Consider the following 19,191-nt stretch of genomic DNA (forward strand, 5'->3'; position numbering starts at 1 on the left):
AATTACTTCCGACAACAATATTCTTCATGCTTTATACTTTCCGAAAAAATTATCAATGATTATGATACAAAAAAATTACGATTTGCTATAAATTGCTATGCATCGCACGTTAACAAAAATGATGATTGCAAATGATAATAAATAAGCATTGTATCACGTTACAAATGAGAAGCTGCAAGGTTGATGACAGCAATAATGCATAGGACATTCACTCACATATTACATTGTCCTAATTAAGAGGACTCTGATATAATTTATTATAATTAATTGACGCATAAACTTCATTATATTACAGAATTTGTTTAATCATAGGATCTTTAAATAAATCGACAAGGCAATTATTTTCTCGCAATCGAAATTTTACGTATGATTTCTTTACGTATGATTTTCCAAAAGACCAAAAAAAAAAAAAAGTATACGTTAGAATAGTAATTGCCAATAATAAAATTTAGAAATTATATACCTGCTGCTGATCTTACTGACAGAGTTCTTTTGATGTTTGTTGACCTTGGGACCGTGAAGGATGAACCAGGAGGAGCTGTCATGCAAGCGAACAGTTAGCGTATTCTCGTCATCGAAACGTCAACATCACTACGTTGACCTTTTGTTGGCGAGTTTCTCTGACTATTGTATCGTTATCAATGCCAAACTAAAGCCGCATTGCGGTTAAAACGTATAAGCATAAATAAAAGTATTATAGCGTATTTTTCATATGTGCGCTTTGTTTGCCAATGAGGAGACTTGGGTGCTTCTGTGACATTAGTCGACACCGACAGTGAGTTACGAGACATTTTAAATAAAATATGAAGAGATACATTTCAAGTAAGATATACACGAAACAACTGCTTATACAGAAAAGCTGATTTATACGACACAAACTAACACTGCTGTTATCGTATCGATATAATTAAAATATTGATATTCAATATTGATATTCTAGCCAAATACGACATAAAAAAGTACGTTTAATATAATCAATTTTATAAACTAAAAATATTTAAAACCATACCCTATATTTAACGTCGACTGCTACTTGTAATTTTTGCATTAATAGCTATTAATTAAAAAGGTTTTAGGGAAACTTGCTGTTTCTATTCTTGCAACATATCATGCTCTCGATTAAAAAAAAAAAAAAAAAAAAAAAAAAAAAAAAAAAAAAAGTCGATTAGATTGACGATGTAAGTTACAATAATGATTAAGATTGTGAAGTATATGAAACACAATTTAACAATATATCGATAATACCTAAGGCAGAGGATGGTGTCCTAGCAGGCCCAAATTGACCTCGTTTCGGAGGCAGATTCAACCTTTTGACAGGAGCCGATTTAATCTGCAACATAAACTTTTTCTTCAGAAAATGTCATATCTATTTATAAATTTACAATGAGGTATTCTAATGCACACCTTTGAACTCTACACTTACCGCTCTATCGATTTCGTCGCTATCTTTACCAACTGAAACAAAAGAAAAAGAAAATGTCTTCAAGAGAGATCAGGACTTTGCACATTCTTCTTCGCTAGTTCAAAGATTTAAAAATTGTAGACTCCTCGGAAAACAGTAAAAAAACATTTAAAGATACGATAATTAACAAAAATATATAATACACTTTATTATACCCTACAATTTTTATAGTTATAGTCTCTCAGTATTGTTTTAATATTAATATATTATTATGTTACGTAAGATAATGGATACACAAACACACATCATAATAAAATAGATATTAATAATATCATTTAAATGAGAATGTATCTCAGAATTCTTCTAATTTATAATTATTTATATTAATATTACAATTATTTTATATATTTATCAAAAAATTAGCCTTGTTAATTTTTGTATGGCAAAATTGATTCACGTATACCTAGATCTGGATACAGCCACGGAGGCTTGTGGATGTCGCAGTGACATCCCCGCGCCCTTGCACCAGGATGTTTGACTATATTATCCCATTGCAATATCCACCTGCTGCTCGCGTCCCACAATTTTTTATCGATACTGGGATACTTCTTTAATCCCCGACGCAAGCAACGATGTTCGTTCGGTATTAACATGCCACCGTCATTCATCGCGATCGTATGCGTGTAATACTTTAGCGCAAGCAGCAAGGATAAACTTCTTCGCGGGTCCAAATGGAATTATAATGACATTGACATTTCGCCAACGTCATCAACATCTTAATAAACCAGTCAATCAGTCGCGAATCCTTTTTCCGTTCCTGTTGTATTTTTTTTTCAGCAGGTATTATAAATAGCAATCTGGGGAAACTCTCTTTTATCTTCTTCTCATTTATAGAGAAGAATTCATAAAAATCTTTTGATCGATAAAGGTAGAAAATAAATATAGTTATACTCGCGAAAAATTTGAATTCTTGAAAGCTACGACAATATCGTTCTCAGGATAACTCTTGTCCGATTCGTCTCGGAAGATTCTCGCTAATGAATATTATGTGAGCTCACGAAAGTGTAAAATCTCGAAATCTCTTTCGTTGCGGCGAAACTCGTAAACGCGAGCGGCGTGCCCATAGTGAAAGTGATCTTCGTTTTTTCCTGCGAACTGCTTCGTTGTAGAATTAATTTCTAAATCCTAATTGGATTTCCGCGAGAACGCGTGCCTTATTAATTTGTTGCTGTAAGCGACTCATTAGATCGGTTAATCTCGCGTTAATGCGCGGATTTAACGAGTATAATTAATCGGCGCGCTACCGGATTTCGTTTCGCACAAAACTATGTACATTTTCTAGCATACATAAACAAAGAACGTCTTAGCGATACTACAAGTCTCCGATAAAGAGCGATTGTATATCAAGTTATTATCGAAATAAGTGTCAAAAATTGTTGTTTAAGGGGGGAAAACCAGTATGACGGCTAAAAAAAAGATTGTTTCTTACGAATTTTTTTTTTTTTAAATCGCGCTATTAATATCACAAAATACATCATTTGAACTATCTTTAGTCAAATTTTCGTTAAAAAATATTAATATTTATAGCTACAGTAGTCAACAGTGTGCCACCTTAAAAAAAAAAAAATAAATAAAAAAGTAGGCCCAAAAATAAAAAAAAAAGTCTTAAAATGTAAGACAAAGCTTTAGTTGCACGTATGGATTAATTAAAAAAAAAAAGTTGCAAAATGGCGGACCTTTGAAGAAAAAAGTTCCAAAATCAATTGATTTCTATTTTTTAACAGTACAAAAAAAAACAAATTATTCAATCGAAAATTCCATACGTGCAACAGAAGCTATTGTCTTATATTTTAAAAGGAAATACTTGGTTCCTTTGTTTCAGAGCTTTCGTTACCCCGCTACGCGTGCGCGCCCGTTTTATTTTAAGACGGCTCACACTATTATTGGCTATTGTAGCTGTAAATATTAATATTTCTTAACGAAAATTTCACAAAAGGTAGTTCAAATTATGTATTTCGTGAGATGTTAATAACGCGATTTGGGGAAAAAAGAAAAAAAGAAAAAAAATTCTCAAAAATAGTCTTTTGTTACACTGGCTTCCCTCCTTAAAGAGACATTGCAAATTTAACTGTCGCGCTTTCAATCCTTTTCGATCTTCTCGCAATAAAATAATAATAATAAAAAATAATAAAAAAAAAACTCTAATCGATGAAATCTGGAAAAGTCGCAATCAGCATCGAATGGAACCGCTTAATAAATCATTAAGGGAAAATTACTGGAATTATGACGTAAACTGGCAGTTTGTCGCAAATGACGACAGTAAACGACAGTTATCTCTCTCTCTCTCTCTCTCTTTGGATTTTAAGATTGTCGGCGTAACAGTTTCTAATGTTTACTCTTGCCTCTCTCGCAAGCACCTTATTATCTACCTTCCGAGCATTCTTTGCGGTCGTATTGAGCGCATGCACGCGTTCTCTTTCACATTAAGAGGTTCTGTAATATGCAGCTGCGTAAGGCGGCCGTTTATAGCGGTACACTAAAGATTCCTTCTTTTTCTGCGAGGCAGACATTCGATATTTGTCATGCGATTCGAGCTTTACACAAAACTAAAAGCTATTAATTGAAGCTTTAATCGCCCCCTCACGATAAATAAAAATCAATAACGTAATTATTATGCGCTTTCATTGGCAATTTATTATTTTAATGAGAATAATTACATAATAACAAATATATTATACTGTATAATATCGTGCTGAATTAATTAGATACAAAAATATCATATAATAACAAATATTATCGTGCTCGATTAATTAGAGAATTTGATATTATGATTCTTTAAAAATGACGTGTGACGTATAAATAATAATCGCAGAAAAGCAAAAAATGATAACGATACATTACGCGAGCTATCGGTTTTCAGGTCAATGTTCTGCGATTCTGAGTTATGAATGTTGCTATGTATTCATTGACAACGATCGATGATCCAATAATAAAACGTACCATTATTAAAGATACTATCGTTAATAATAATAATAATAATACCGTTCGAAGAATTAAGAATGCGATTTTCTTAGCTATCGGTCGGCGATCGCGACCTATCTATTAATATCCAACAATGAATATACATACACACACACACACGCGCGCCGCGTAACACGTAACGAGAACGTTTAATGAGAAAACCTTATTTTCTCACGTTACAGATAGTATCGTCTCGCGCGCCTTCTCCTCTCACGTTCCAGCGTTCATTCAGGATGTTCGCGCGCCGTTCATGCGAGTTGTTGAAGTTCTTTGAGAAACACAGATATCGTATACTAGGCAATGTAGGTTCGAGTAAAATAGAGAAAAAAATGTACAATGTTATCGTACCAATAGATGAGAATGATTTTATTCGGAAATATAAAAAATTATTCATTTTAATGTACTCGAATCATATTATATTGTTAAAGATAATCGTGTTTTTAAAAATAAAATTGGGTATATCAATCGAGGGAATCTGTGTATGTTACGTATAAAATTTTCAACTTGGCTAAATATAGCCAGACTTATTCACAATTTATTTCTCGGGAAAATATACGCACACAGAGAGATATTATTTTATATATGCTAAGTAAAATGATTACTCATTTTACACTTTACTTCTTTAGTGTAGCAAAAAAATATTTTCTTAAAATAGACTTGTCACAAATTTGAGAAAAACTCATTGTCGTGTACTCGAAAAAAAAAAAAAAAAAAAAAAAGTAAATATTTTCTTTCGAAGAATATTGTGAAATTTTTTATCGAAGAGAAGTCACATATGATTAAGAAGATTTATTAGATCAGAAAAATTTTATATATTTCTTTCAATTATATAATTTAATATTCTCGATTGAAGTATTGGAATTTACTTGGATTCAGAATGCATTTTGAATAAATTTGATGCTTCCGATGAACTTATGACAGATTTGCGGATATACGAACTTTTGAAATACTTGAAACAATATTTACTCGTATATGTAATTTTTCCACGTGTGCACATTATATCACGAGCTCGTTGCTGTTTTTAGGGAGGGGGGAAAAAAACAAAAAAAAAACACGAGCGTTTGATTTACATCAATTTGCTCCTCGGGCTTTAGAACCATCGCGATACGGACGCGGGTCGCCTGGTGTTTTAGGAGGGGAAAAAAATCATCCCGCTTCCCGGAATCGGTTGCGTCACAAACACACCGCGATCGGCCTCTATTACCGCACACGTGCGCGGGCATTTATCGCCGACGTGTAGATTAACATCGTCTAGCGGTCAGACCGCCATCGTTCGCATATAAAAAGGGACATCGAGCCGTGTATTAAACCGCTCGGGAAAAAAAAAAACAACTCCCCGTCCATTGAAAGATTGCGATTGATTAACGTGCGCGGTTCCGACGTTAATTACGTTCCGAGATCTTGATTAAAATGGCCTTTATTTAGCCCGAATAAAGTAAGACTAATAATCACGGTCTTCATTTCACGCCTCGTTATAAGGTAATTTGCAACAATATAAGGGCACAACTTGGCGACATTTTTTTACGGCAACGCACTATATTCGAGCTGATCTCGATGATTATTATATTTATATTTTTTTTCGAGAGCGAGTACGAAATCCTGTTCCTCGCTTATTGCATATAAGGATTTTATAATATATAAAAAAAAAAAGTTGACAGTATTTTTAAAATTGTTTACCTTGTTCGCAATCACATTTCGCTTTTATGATTCGAGATAAGTGGAATAATTGATAGAACTTGCCGACAGGCACGCTTAACTATCTATTAAAATGCGATATTACCTTCGTGGAATTTAAAGTGAAGTCATATTTTCTATAGAACTGAGAATGACGTTCGCTTTGTATTGCATAATTAAGACTATTCCCTATTATATAATCATGGAAAAAAAAAAAACACGAGTTTAGAATTTACATCCATGTCTAATGAAAATACTCGAGCGGCAGCGAATCGTCTAGTTGATCGCGAGAAAGTACATTAATAATTCTGACTAAAGGGCTGGCTCTCGCGGCCTTTTTGCACGCTCGTCGAACTTTTGTCGAGTCCCCTCAACAACACGCGTGTACGGTAAACTCCTTATCTTTCTCAAAGGCGGCCCGAAACGTGACACAAATAGAGATTCGTGACACACACACACACGCACACACATACACATATATATATATATTGTATTCAAGCGGACGAAAAGGATGATCCTAAATATATCTGGAGAAAATATAAAACTATCTCGATGCGCGCGATAAAAATTTCCAAGTTTTTTAAAATTTCTAGAGAGAGAGAGAGAGAGATTTTAAGTTCTAAACTTTAATCCTGACACTTGACAATTTTCCTTTATGTAAAAAGAGAAACTTATTTATGCGATTCCACTCTATATTATAATTACGTTGTTACAAGAAACACGACTTATTCCGGCGTTCACTTCGAAACTGGATATCGCGCCGTGCGATTCTTTTTGAAATAACGCGACTCTCCACTTACATCCTTGTCTAACAACACTATTTCTCACCGTACGTAGCCGCGGGCGCGGAACAATCGGACTCGCATACATATATATATACACATGCGTAGTCTATGCAACTATACGATTACGACGCCGAGCGTTCGTCGTTTATCTCACATCGCCTTTGTCCGCGCACTGCGAAAATTCCTTCGGCGAACTGCGACCGACGACGGTTAAAATCGTCGCACTGTCATAAAGTATCGCGTGTCAGCCCGCGATAACGACGCATCTCTCGCACGCACTTCGTTAAAAGTCCTGGGTCGACGTCGCGAGGTAAACACACGAGATCTTACGCGAGATGATCGAACAGAGGGAAGTCGCTAATAATGACAATCCTGACGAGAGGGAGGGAAAAAAAAAATGAAATGATATATCTCTCCGATGACAGCCGCAATTTTCAATTCCACGATCGTCGCGTTTTCGTCGTCACGAGAAACGATCGGCTATCGCGTATCGAAATCACTCATCTCACCGAGATGACAGACGAGGGGAAATCGATCCTCGCACGTGACACGAAGAGGAAAAAAAAAAAAAAAAAGAAAACGCAGGAGAAAAGCACACGATCGATGATCGCGACGACACTCGCTCTGCGAGGCTACCTATAATACGACGCGTCTCTCACGTTGCTAAACACCGACTCGTTTTACTCTCGGTCGGACTCCCGAGAGTAAGCGCTTATGCGCGGAACGCGAGTAAAGCCGCCGAGCTAAAGGAGGGGGTCCCACAACGGACCTTCCCCTATCGTTGGAAGGTGCCCCGTCGCTGGAAGGGGCCAAAGGCCGTAGGGACGAACGAGGAGGCGCGGGGCCTGCCTTGCCGCCACCGATTCCGGAAAATCAATGCCAGTGATGCTATTGTCACAAGTGTGTCATCGGGGACAATGGTACAGTCGCGAAAATGCACCTTTAGCGAGGTCGGCTTGTGCCGATTTTAGTGCATTTTTCAGTGACACGCGTCATCGCATGTCGCGTACGAAGATTGTAAATTTTTTTTCCAAAGTTTTATTCTCGAAATTATATCCGGTTTATAAATGTTTTAAGCAATTCAATTTTTATAACTCTTCTATTAACTTCTCGCTACACATTAATTTTTACATCTTTTGCATATTTTATTATCTTTTTCCCCATTTGTTTGTTTCTCTCTTCGATATTCCTGTTTACGTATGCACATGAAAAAAAAAAGAAAAAAAAAGCTTACGTCAAGTCTATTCGCGTTGCATTCAAATCATAATTAAAGATTGTCAATTGTGTACATTTTTTTTTCCCGCGGTAGGAAACTTTGATTACATCTCGCATGCTAATACGAGATGATTATTTCGTTACGTTTTATGCAAATGTAAAGCATTGTTACGTTGCATCGTCCGCTCGAAGGGCACACCTCAAGCTCGATCAGCAAAAAAGATCGAACAATCGAATTGTCCCGTTAATAATTACTTGGATTAATTGGTGCACGGTGGAGATAATTAACAACGATCTCGCCCGGCAAGAAAGACTGAAAGTCGGCTCGAGAAATGCAATCGAGAAATGCATACGCGAGATGAATTAAGCTTACTGTCTTTCGTCGCTTTGCCTTCACGCGCGCGAAGGTGCGAGAGCTGCATCCGCAGAACGCGCATTCTTCCATCATGTATTAACGCTCGAGATGAGATCGGCCAGGTTTCGAGAACATAAAAGATGCCGTGCAATCGAGATCGGGCATTGACTAATCGATTTGTTCAGCCGCCCCGAAGAGACCCGAAAATGTCATTTCCATGTGACAGGAGGATCGTCCGAAGATGAATTCAACACAAAGGCAACGACAGATCCGAAAACTCTTTGCCCCTTTCGTTCATTCTCAGAATTTATAATTTATTTGAATTATATATTTAATTAAAATAACAATAATAATGATGAAATAATAAACATACGTAAGAAAATCAACATATAACGTAGAAACTAATATATAACATGTAACGTAATCTAATATATGCGCTGAACAATACATACGTGCTTCTTCACTGAATAATAATACTATTAATATTTTCAAAATTTTAAAATATTATTTTTAGAATCTTTGCGCGAATCTCTTTAACTGGTCCTGCATTATAAAAGAATACCGCCGCGCGAGATCGGTCGATTTCGAAAGGACGACAAATTGTTGTTCGCGATGTGTGTGTGTGTGTATAGAAACAGGTGAGTGATTGATGCGGTCGGATTCAATTTGCGCGAGTTTTAAGACTGGCGGTCGGATCGCGGCAGAAACGATCGCGAGAGGGAACGAAAAAAGAAAGGGAGGAAAGATAAATGTGGACGGCGAAATAAAAGGATCGCCTCGTAATAAACAAGAAAGGACGCCGTGTCGAAATATGCCGCCCTCGTAAATCTGTCGTTAAGCCGACGTCTCGCGTGTTTTAGATTGAAAACACGTGACCATATTTCGCAAGATTCGTACAGAATTTCGGCGGATTTACGATCGACGTTACTTCTGCACAAGAATTGATGCGAAGTAATATAGAAACATGTAAAAGTTACGGAATTTTAACGAATTAACTTTGATTCGCATCGTGATCAATTTCAGCTCGAAAGGATCGATCCTAGGTAAAAGTTGCAATCGAAGCGCGTTTCCGCGGGAAGCAAGTGATAAATTATCATCGACGAAGGTATCGCGCAATACCTAATTAACGTACGACGCGATGCATTAAGGCATAATTAAGAGGCGAGATTGTGACGAGCGGATTATGCGGAGATCGATACGATGACTATAATAATGTTCAATTCTAACGATCGATAAATATTGCGTTATTGCGCAGGAAATATAATTCATATATGTACAATATTTCAGAAATGTATTACGTGCCTGTTTAATTATTCTTTAAAGAAATTAAAATAAATTGATCGAGTTTGTACATAAAGTAACATTTAACTCGAGCTAAACTTAACATATTTTCAATTTTTTAAATTAATTAAATAATAGCTCTAAGTGTATACGTGGGTAAAGTGATAGGTACAGGGTTGGGAACGTTACTCTATAAAAGTAACGCGTTACCGTTACCGTTATTTGTGGAAACGATTCCTTACTTTTTCCTTATGTTTTTGTTTTTTTTTGTAAAATAATCTATTAGATTATAAAATTATTTAATAATCAATATTAAATGTAATAATTTATGTTACAATTAAAAAAATCTAAATTAGTCTCTATATAGCGCAAGCGTTTTTTATATTAAACTTATTTAACGATTCTAATTTTTTATGTTAATATCTTTACTTTTTAATACACTTATCTTTATAGGAATTTAAATTGTAATCTACAGATTTCAATTTTGTCGAAAATTCTTTATCAAACATTGTTTTTAAATATTGATATTATTAAAAGTGTGTTCCAATATTCACTATCGGTATTGTAAAATCTATAATTTACGTTACTATAGATTTTCAGTACTGGCAGCGACTATCGGAATGCAGCCTGTGGTAGAAGGCTACAAAATATTTTTCAAAAAATACATCTATTGAATAGATATAAGATAATAAAGAACCGAAAAATAACGATAAAAGTAACGGCTAATTCGTTACCGTTACTGTAAATATATAACGACGTTACCGTTACAAACAAAAAATAATAAGGATCGTTATCGAAAAAAGGTAACTGTAACGACGTTACAAATAACGCGTTACTTCTCAACCCTGGTAATATATATATATATATATAATATGTAACTGTTTCGGAAAAGGAAATCTGTGCCGGATCACAGTTTAGGGTCAGGCGACGCTGAATAGTCCGACCACTTGGCGCGTATCTAAAATACCGGAAGTGCATATGAACGGCATCATATGATTCGCCGTGACTATGCAGATTTCCACGATGCAATATTCCATGCTTTGCGATATTTCGCGGTAAATTATTTCGAATGTCGGCGGGCAAAGTTGGCAAAAACCTGGTCAACGGAATGGCGCGCGCAATTTCCCCGCGATTGCAAGTATCATCTTTTTTTCCTCTCTTTCTCTTTCTGTCTCTGCAATTACGCTTGCATTCGCATGCACGATGGAAGCGGTATCGATAATTACACCCGACGGTATAATTAACGTATATATATATACGGACTTGCGGCGGCGTGGGCTGAAGGATGTGTCTTACGTCTTCTTTTCTTTCACGAGGCTCACTTCCGATGCGATGACCGCCTCCTTAGAAATTCAACGTGGACGTGCCTGTTACGGAAGAACGGGGAAGGAGAGTTAGAAAATACAGCGAAGGAGATTTCCATACAGCGGGCTCTCGTATTTCCCGAGCATCGAGAATCACCGGTCGGTATCCTTGGTGAAAGCGAGTTGGCGATTTAATTCGTTGCTAATTAACGCGAGTCCGCGAATTCGCAATTCCGAGACGTGGGAGAGATAAAGTTTACGATATAAGAATTAATTATGGAACGAGGAAAATCAAAGATCTCCAAATCTTTAGAAAACACGTTACGAAATTTTCAGGGGCTCTATCTTCTTTAAAAAAAAAAAAATCAATTTTATAAATTCCATTTCTTAAAAGATATTTAAAAAATGATTCGAGAGAGAGAGAGAGAGAGAGAGATATCGATTTTTTTTTGTTTTTTCCAAGACTTTATTTAAGCCTGTCCAAGTGAAAAGAAAATGAGAATCTGACAGTCTGACATACAATTGAAAGAGAAATGACACAATGTGTCCTCCGAGCGGGACTCGGAGCAATTCTCGGGATTATCTTTTGAAATGTCATGCTCGAAGGTCAATTTGAGACGAGCAATCAAACGATCCGACCATTCGCGAAACAGGATCATTACGGACACCATTATCGGTGAAAATAAGCCGGCGCTTGAATTGCGCTTTTTGCGCTTCGCATTGCAAAAAGAACGAGATATATAATTGGTCGCTAAACTAAATAGTCTGCCGGTGGCCTTCTTGTTGAGCAAGGAAATAATTGTGCTCGAAAATACGAAGAAAATTGGCAGCATTCATCGCGCATCAAAGACGGCAGTGGCTTGAAAAATTATTGCCAATTAATAAATAAAGACGGATTTAGTCCAATATTCGCGATAGATCTTCGTTGAGATTAACCGCTTCGTTTCGCAAAAAGAAATTAATTTAACGTCTTATTCCGACGTCGAGTGTGTCGCGTTCCTCGCTTTACTTCTTCTCCCGATTTTTTACTCATAAAGGCAAATTATGGTCAAATTAAACCTCTTCATCGATTTACGATGAATGCAATCCTGATGAAAGTTCGTAAATCTCGTTCGCTGATTAAATTCACTGCGATTTTTTATATCATCTTAAAACAAATGTCTCGAAATATGCGATCACTGAAAAAAAATATTTTTCAAATTTTCCAAGCAAAGATAATTTAGAGAAAAAAAGAATTTTGGGAAAAACAAGACACAGTTCGATTCAGAAAGATGAATGAAAGAACAAGGACGAGGGCAAAACTAGCGATCGATAATCAGTTTTTCAGTGTGGCGTCACGCGCTGAAATCATCGGTATCGGAAAATATGAGTGTCGATATCCCTTGTCGTTAGAGAGACAAAGCTAAGAAGAATCGCCCACGCATGGCCGACACCGAGAAGGCAGGCGATAACGGGCCTCGCCGTTACATAATAGCGTACACACGCGTTTATCGAGCGCGAGGCGTCATGTGTCAGATTAAGCACACAATTATTATATCATCATACAGTAATTTGTCCCTTTTCATTTAGAAGAGACAGCATAGAAATTTTCCAAACGCTTTAAACTTTTCATCATCCAGTAATCTAACATTCTCGATTTACTGCTTATTATTGCGACGATATTCTGCAAAGAATCATCGAATAAAGTATATTTATATATTAACGTAAATTGTGTTGGGATTATTAATCTTCCAATTATCTACCTTAATATTACAGTATAAAATCTATCTAATTGTAATTTTATTTTCCATGAATATAAAAATATTTAAACATTGAAGCCTTTATCGCAGATAATCGTCACGCGGCGTCTATAATTATTTCTTAATAAGAGAATATATTTTTAGAATCCTCTAATAGCTCGTTTTATTGACCCACGGCTACGGAAAGGTTAACGGGTCAAAGAACGCGGTGCGACGAAAGACCCAGCAGCCGGGTGTTATTCCGTCTTTTTCATATCTGATCGGTGCGCGCAGCCTGGAATCGTGCTGCGAAGATAAATCTGCGTGTTGCCACCCTACCTTTCACTTGAGCACGCGAGCATGCATCTCGCTGCCCTCGGGGTAAGGTCGCGTAATAAGGCGTCGATTTAAGAGCGAGCGCGGGTGGACGGCGGTGTGAATTCACCACGTGTCATGGAGGGGTGGGGGAGATAGTTCCTACGAGTACGCGGCGCGAATTATCCCCGCGCGGGGATTAAGATGCTATAATTAAAGTCTCTTAATACACGTACAAACAATCTGAGACGTAATAATTTAATAAGGTGTCTTATTTATATTTGTAAAAGAATTCCCTAATCTTGCAGGTATATTTGTTCAAAATTCCAGATAAAGAGAGTATTTTAAAGATTTTTTGCCGCAATTTCCTAAGATAAGTTTTTATTTTATTTTATTTTATTTTACGTGTTCTTTAACGCTTTTCACTCATACGAAGGAAACACACAAAGCCACTTAAGTTTCAAGGGATAGATTTACAAATGTATTTAAAAAAAAAAAAAAAAGCTTTCGTTAAGATAAAAATTTTTAATTTGCATAACATTTTTATTTTTAATCACTAAAAATTTAAGCAAAAATATGTATTGCGTATTCAATATTTTGTCAAGACATTGAACACACGTATACACAGATTGATAGATTGAAGATTATGAAAGGGAGAATTTTTTAAAAAATTCCCCAAATTCCAATAAAATTCCATGAGAATTCCCTGATTTCTCCAGGTACAAAAAGACCCCCTATGAATTCTAGATTTCCCTTATTTTTCCAGGTGATAGACACCCTGTTTAAATCTAAGATAAAGCTTCGCGATTTCTTTTTCGATTTGAAGATCGATTCGTAACATCCATATCCAAATCGTAAATTAAAATCGTATATTAGAATTTAAATATATACTGTGTACGCGTGTGAAAGATCGCCAAAGAGTTGTCAATTTATTTCACAAAACATATCGTAATCCTTCACGGTGGGGCGACATTTATTAATCGTCGTGCGTTGATTTTATTCAAAAGAGAGTAGAGATCTTTTTACTTTTCTAAGATGCAAATCAAGGATCGCTGGCGCGTTCCGGAGAAATCGTGTAGTACGTGCCTGTGAACCTCTAACACAATCCCCGCTGCACGCGGGGTCACGGGGAAAGAGAGAGCGAAAACGAGACTTATGCAAATTTTTTGCTCGCTCGCCAGATTCGCGTAACCTTTCCGTGTCGCATAACTTGGTCCGTGCGAGGATACCGTCGTCACGATGACGATTTTAATCGACATGTTCGCGTCACTCAAATTCCACCGAGGTACGCTACGAAAAAAATATTCATTCCGCGATTCTCATTCGCATTCGTAGAACGCGATTTCAGTCGTCGAAACACGGCGAACGACCGTCACACGCATAGCTACGTCATGACACCAAACTATGTGTAAATAATTTAAAAAAAAAAAAAAAAAAAAAAAAAATTGAAAATTGAATTTATGCAAAACAATTAAGTAAAGGTTTATGCATGAAAGGTTTATGAATGAATATATGTTACGCATGAATGAAGATACATATCGATGCATAACAACGTATTGATCGAATATTAATTCCTCGCAATCCTCGTATTATTTTCTCATTACGAGAGTAATTCTCAAATTTTTTTTTATATTAAATAATTTTAATTAAGTTACATGTTTTTAATTGATATGCAAGATGGAGATTAAAAGATTCAACTTCAATTAATATTTTGAGAGAGATTTCATAATTTTTAAAATATATAAAATGTTACTGGCAAGAGAGAATACTCATAGATGCATAATCAACGCGTAGAACATGTTGCGGAACCGCTCTAATTACGCCTGAGATTGATCCCCCGGACTTTGCTACGACCGGAAGTTTGAATGTCCATGAAGGGGATGCACGATGCTTCGCGGAAGATCGCTATTAGCGCTTCACGGCTATTTTGAGTTCTATTAATATCTCTGAAATCAAGCGAAGCGCCGTGGCTTCTTCTGCCAAGCCCATGTATGATCTAATCGTGACCGATGTGTATTCATAGGGTGTAGCAAAAGAAATTGACTTAAAGATGCGCGTATTTTCGATTCTAGATCTGACAATAAGAGAGAAAGAGAGAGAGAGAGAGAGAGAGAGAGAGAAAGGGAGAGTAGATAGTGAAAAAACTTTCATAGATAAATTTATTAAAAATTCTATTAAATTTTAACCGCTACTTTCGCCAGAGATGACGAATTGCCTCACGTTAATTGACAGTAATTATTTGATGAGCTTCTTTAACGCTTGTAACATTTATGTCACGACAGCAGTCTTTAATTAGTAACTTTCCAACAACGAGAACTGTCTGGCCTGTCGCAAAATTATCGTTCATAGCATGGCGATTAATGACGGCAACTAATAATCACATCGCGCGAAGAAGGAATAAATCGGGGAACTCTGGCGAACCTATGAAAAGTTAAAGATACGAACGCAAAGATGAATTGCCGAGTATTATCTTTCTTTGCGATCTTAACATTTTATAAGCCGCGATCGATTACGCAAACATAATGTGCCACGGTTTAGACGAATCTTTGCCGTTGGTCGGATTTTTATATCAATCGCGAGGCGAGGGGAAGCTAAGTATATTATTGCCGATGCAATACGTAATATTTGCGACCGAAATTTGAACACCCGACGAACCAAGGCGATTACAAGGCCGTCAGTTTTCAAGCGGGACGGGTCTTAGCTTCGGTGTGAATTACAGGCGTGGCGCTTGAAACAATATACCGCCGATATGTATTGCACGCTGTTGCCTATCGCGGCAACGCGATTCTATCTCGCTTCGTATGCGATATTATGTAATTATCCCCGACATATGCAGATAACGCGAATTAGCGACCTCATTGTATCGCTCGTTCAAGGAAACGTAGCTTACGCGAAACGGAATGTGTTAAGTTAGCTCCCAAACATTGGCAAAAATTAAATTTCTGTAGGTATATCATTTGATTGCGCATTGTTCGCAAAAATTCAAAAATGGCAAACACGTGCAAACAATGTGCAATCAAATGACAATAGAAATTTAATTTTCTCCCATGTTGGAGAGTTGACTTGATACGGATATTAATTACCATACTTTTAGCATCGTCGCTAATTTTCCATTTCTTTGCCGGAAGAAGAGGTAAAAATTCCGATTTGAAGGGAGATATCGAAGTGTCGTTAAATTCAAGTCGTTCACGCCATACATTCATCGGTATACCGATGTGGAAAACCGGCGAGTATTCTCGTCACATTGTGGAACATGCGATCCTTGGTAAATATTCATGATGCATACATGTAACGTTTAAGTTGCGAGAGAGGTGAAGATGAGGTAGAGCGAGCGGGGTGAGAGGAATCTTCCTGGCATGCGAAGGCAAAAATCGCGCCACATGATAGACTCCGTAGCTGCGCGATGGCAGCACGATACAAGCTGCTCTCGCATGCGTTGAATAACGATATAGGCCCGGGGGTGACATGCGCGTGGCACTCGCCGTTTTTTATCACCATCGAGCTTATAAATTAAGCGATATCCCGCGGCGCCAGAAAATTTAATCGGTTCACTCACCGTCAGATGACATTGCTAAAGGTAGGAAATCGCCGGCTGCCTTCAGTTGATCGAACTTTTCTATTAACAGGAGCATTCTGTAAGCAGAAAAAAAAAACGAGTTTATATAATGTTACGATCGTAGATTTGACTACAATAAATTTCGCTTACTTTTGACAAAGATATCATCCTATGATCTCTCGAACTAGCGTGTAAAACTATTGTATATAATCTTATATTTATCTGATAGCCAACTTATCTGTGTACAAACGTTTTTATATTTTTTATTTTGTCTTTTTGTGAAAGTGATTTCTTTAAATAAATTAATGAAATTTTTGTTGTTACAATGACAACATTATTCTGATAATTTTTAATAAGATACATAATAAAAAAAATATATATGTATATATAGTTATGTCTAACTAAAAATTATTCGAATTATACCTCTTTTTTTATGTCATTTCAACCGTAAAAATCTCATTAATTTATTTAAAAAGTTATTTTCGAAAAAACAAAATAGAAAACATATCAATTTTTATTTTGATTATGATTCATATTTGTAAATTATTATAAGCCCGAAAGAAATAAGAGAAATTTTGGAACTTTTTAGTTAGCTTGATCACTCTCTACTCGGTTTTGGCAAGTTCCTAACATAGCTTTTGAGCCCAGAAAAATTCGCGATTTCACGAGATACACTTTTACGTCACTAGTGACCTCTGATCTGTTATCATATAAGTCAAATTTATTGTAATGCATTACATTAACCGGTTGATATAAAGTGAAAAGAAGCTTTTCACGAGAGACTGAATGACGATTAGAAAATATGCCATGACTGAAAGCCGAAAAGAGAATTCGCTTTCACTGGCCATCATTTCACTTACTTGGCTTGCGGCACATTGTGCTTTCGTTGCAAATCGACCCGTAATCTCTCGCCTACATGCCGATAAATGTCCGCCAGCGTGTTCAAAGCGGTCTCCCGAACCTTCTCCGAAGGATCAGACAACAATTTGACAATGCTCGGGATCACACCTGATAGAGCCATTTCATCTGCTCCATGTCTGAAAAAATTCAAACGTTCCATACATTCCAAAGATCTTCTATCATTTTACACATAATGATCATTTTTTAAATAAATACAAACTTGCGACTTACTCATTCAACGTTGTCGTCAACAAAATCAGAGCTTCCTCTCGTAATTTTGCATTTTTATGATTAAAAGCCGGACGAAGTCTATCAAGAAGATTTTGGGGCGACATGCATCCCTTCTCCATGATCTTTAGAAGCACCAACTGCGCCTTTCCTCTAGTGGCATCTTTACTGTCACCTGCAATAGATGCAAATTTAATCGTTAGCGAAATTTTTTGTATGCATGACAATAATATGAGATTTGAAAGCGAAGAAAGAAGGAGAGATATATTGTCGAATCGTGCATATGTGTGCAACTTATTCAACATCAGCTTCGCGAGAGAGCTGAAAGCGATCGGTGGACCGGTTCTCGACAAATATGGTGTACATCTGTCATAGACTTCAACCTCATTAAAGACATTTAAACTTCACTTTGTTCTATTTGAAATTCATGTAGCGATTATCTGATGATTCATTCAATACTGCAGCGAAACTCGCTTCTCAGATAAAAGTTTTCAAACAGTATAGTTTTCTAATTATAAAACTTGATATCAAATCTCATTATTATATCTATTTTTCGTATCACAACGTACTTTAATCATATTTTATAAGCAAAAATGTAAGCTTTCGTCAATGTCGATTATTATAAGCTGCGAAATTTTCGATTGTCATAAATAATAATAGAAATTTCCCAAGCGCTGATATGGTTTATCGCCGATTTCTTCTCCAAGATGATTTATAAAGACAAATTAATGGAACAAATACGTTCCGCACTCACCTAGCCTATCTATAGTCGGCTGAATGATGGTGGAGATATAAGGTTTGAAATCGTGACCCATCCGATCCGCGAGATACGTCAGGATCTCTAAACCGTTTTGAACAACCTGTAAAAAAGAGAGAAACACACGTGTATGTCGTTTGAATTTATGGCGCATATCGGCGACGATTATAGTAGTGTCAATGATTGTCCTCCTTCGGCAAAATCGCATCGTCGCTTTCGCATTGATGTTGCATCAAGGCGATCGAGGTCTATCGGATAATTTAGCAAATACAGAGAAGGTGTTCATTCCGGTGGAGGGGGAGGGGGAGAGGGGGGGGGTTCCATTACGAGCTATATTAATTAACACTTCCAACTACGGCGAAAAAGGTTGACTAATAATAGAAGCGTCTTGATCGACTCCTGTTATCGATATCTCGCACGCAGCACATTCTTCGTATTTCGATTATATAATAAAAATTATTTTCAATATTTCATTATAATATTGTTATTTATCTTATATTATATTCTATTTAAACATTTTATTTTATACATATTAAAAATATTGTTTTTTGCAACATATAAAGCACCGAATAAAAAAAAAAAGAAGACATTATTTGAAAAATTAACTCTTTTTTGAGACTAGACGATTAATTTAATTGTAATAGAGATAGATTTATACTATTAATTCAATCTCTTTCTCT

General features: G+C 36.4%; 1 protein-coding gene across 7 annotated transcripts in view; it reads right to left on the reverse strand.

Annotated features, from left to right (window-relative positions):
* Positions 1-19,191, reverse strand: part of Chb (chromosome bows) — a 40,641-nt gene that overhangs the window by 10,445 nt on the left and 11,005 nt on the right. For 3 of the 7 annotated variants that reach the window (XM_070310445.1, XM_070310443.1, XM_070310442.1), the window contains exons 2-8: positions 18,509-18,614; positions 17,758-17,929; positions 17,487-17,663; positions 16,627-16,703; positions 1,424-1,455; positions 1,246-1,330; positions 464-538 (exon numbers count right to left, since the gene is read on the reverse strand). In XM_070310445.1, the coding sequence (XP_070166546.1) occupies positions 464-538; positions 1,246-1,330; positions 1,424-1,455; positions 16,627-16,703; positions 17,487-17,663; positions 17,758-17,929; positions 18,509-18,614 (724 nt within the window). Of the gene's footprint in view, positions 1-463; positions 539-1,245; positions 1,331-1,423; positions 1,456-1,865; positions 2,812-6,897; positions 7,562-16,626; positions 16,704-17,486; positions 17,664-17,757; positions 17,930-18,508; positions 18,615-19,191 lie in introns of those variants that run through there. The other 4 variants (XM_070310444.1, XM_070310449.1, XM_070310448.1 and 1 more) reach the window with 4 other exon arrangements.

Source organism: Polyergus mexicanus, unplaced genomic scaffold, assembly GCF_030449975.1.
Source record: "Polyergus mexicanus isolate NDT 795.1 unplaced genomic scaffold, iyPolMexi1.0 SCAF_18, whole genome shotgun sequence".
NCBI lineage: Eukaryota > Metazoa > Arthropoda > Insecta > Hymenoptera > Formicidae > Polyergus > Polyergus mexicanus.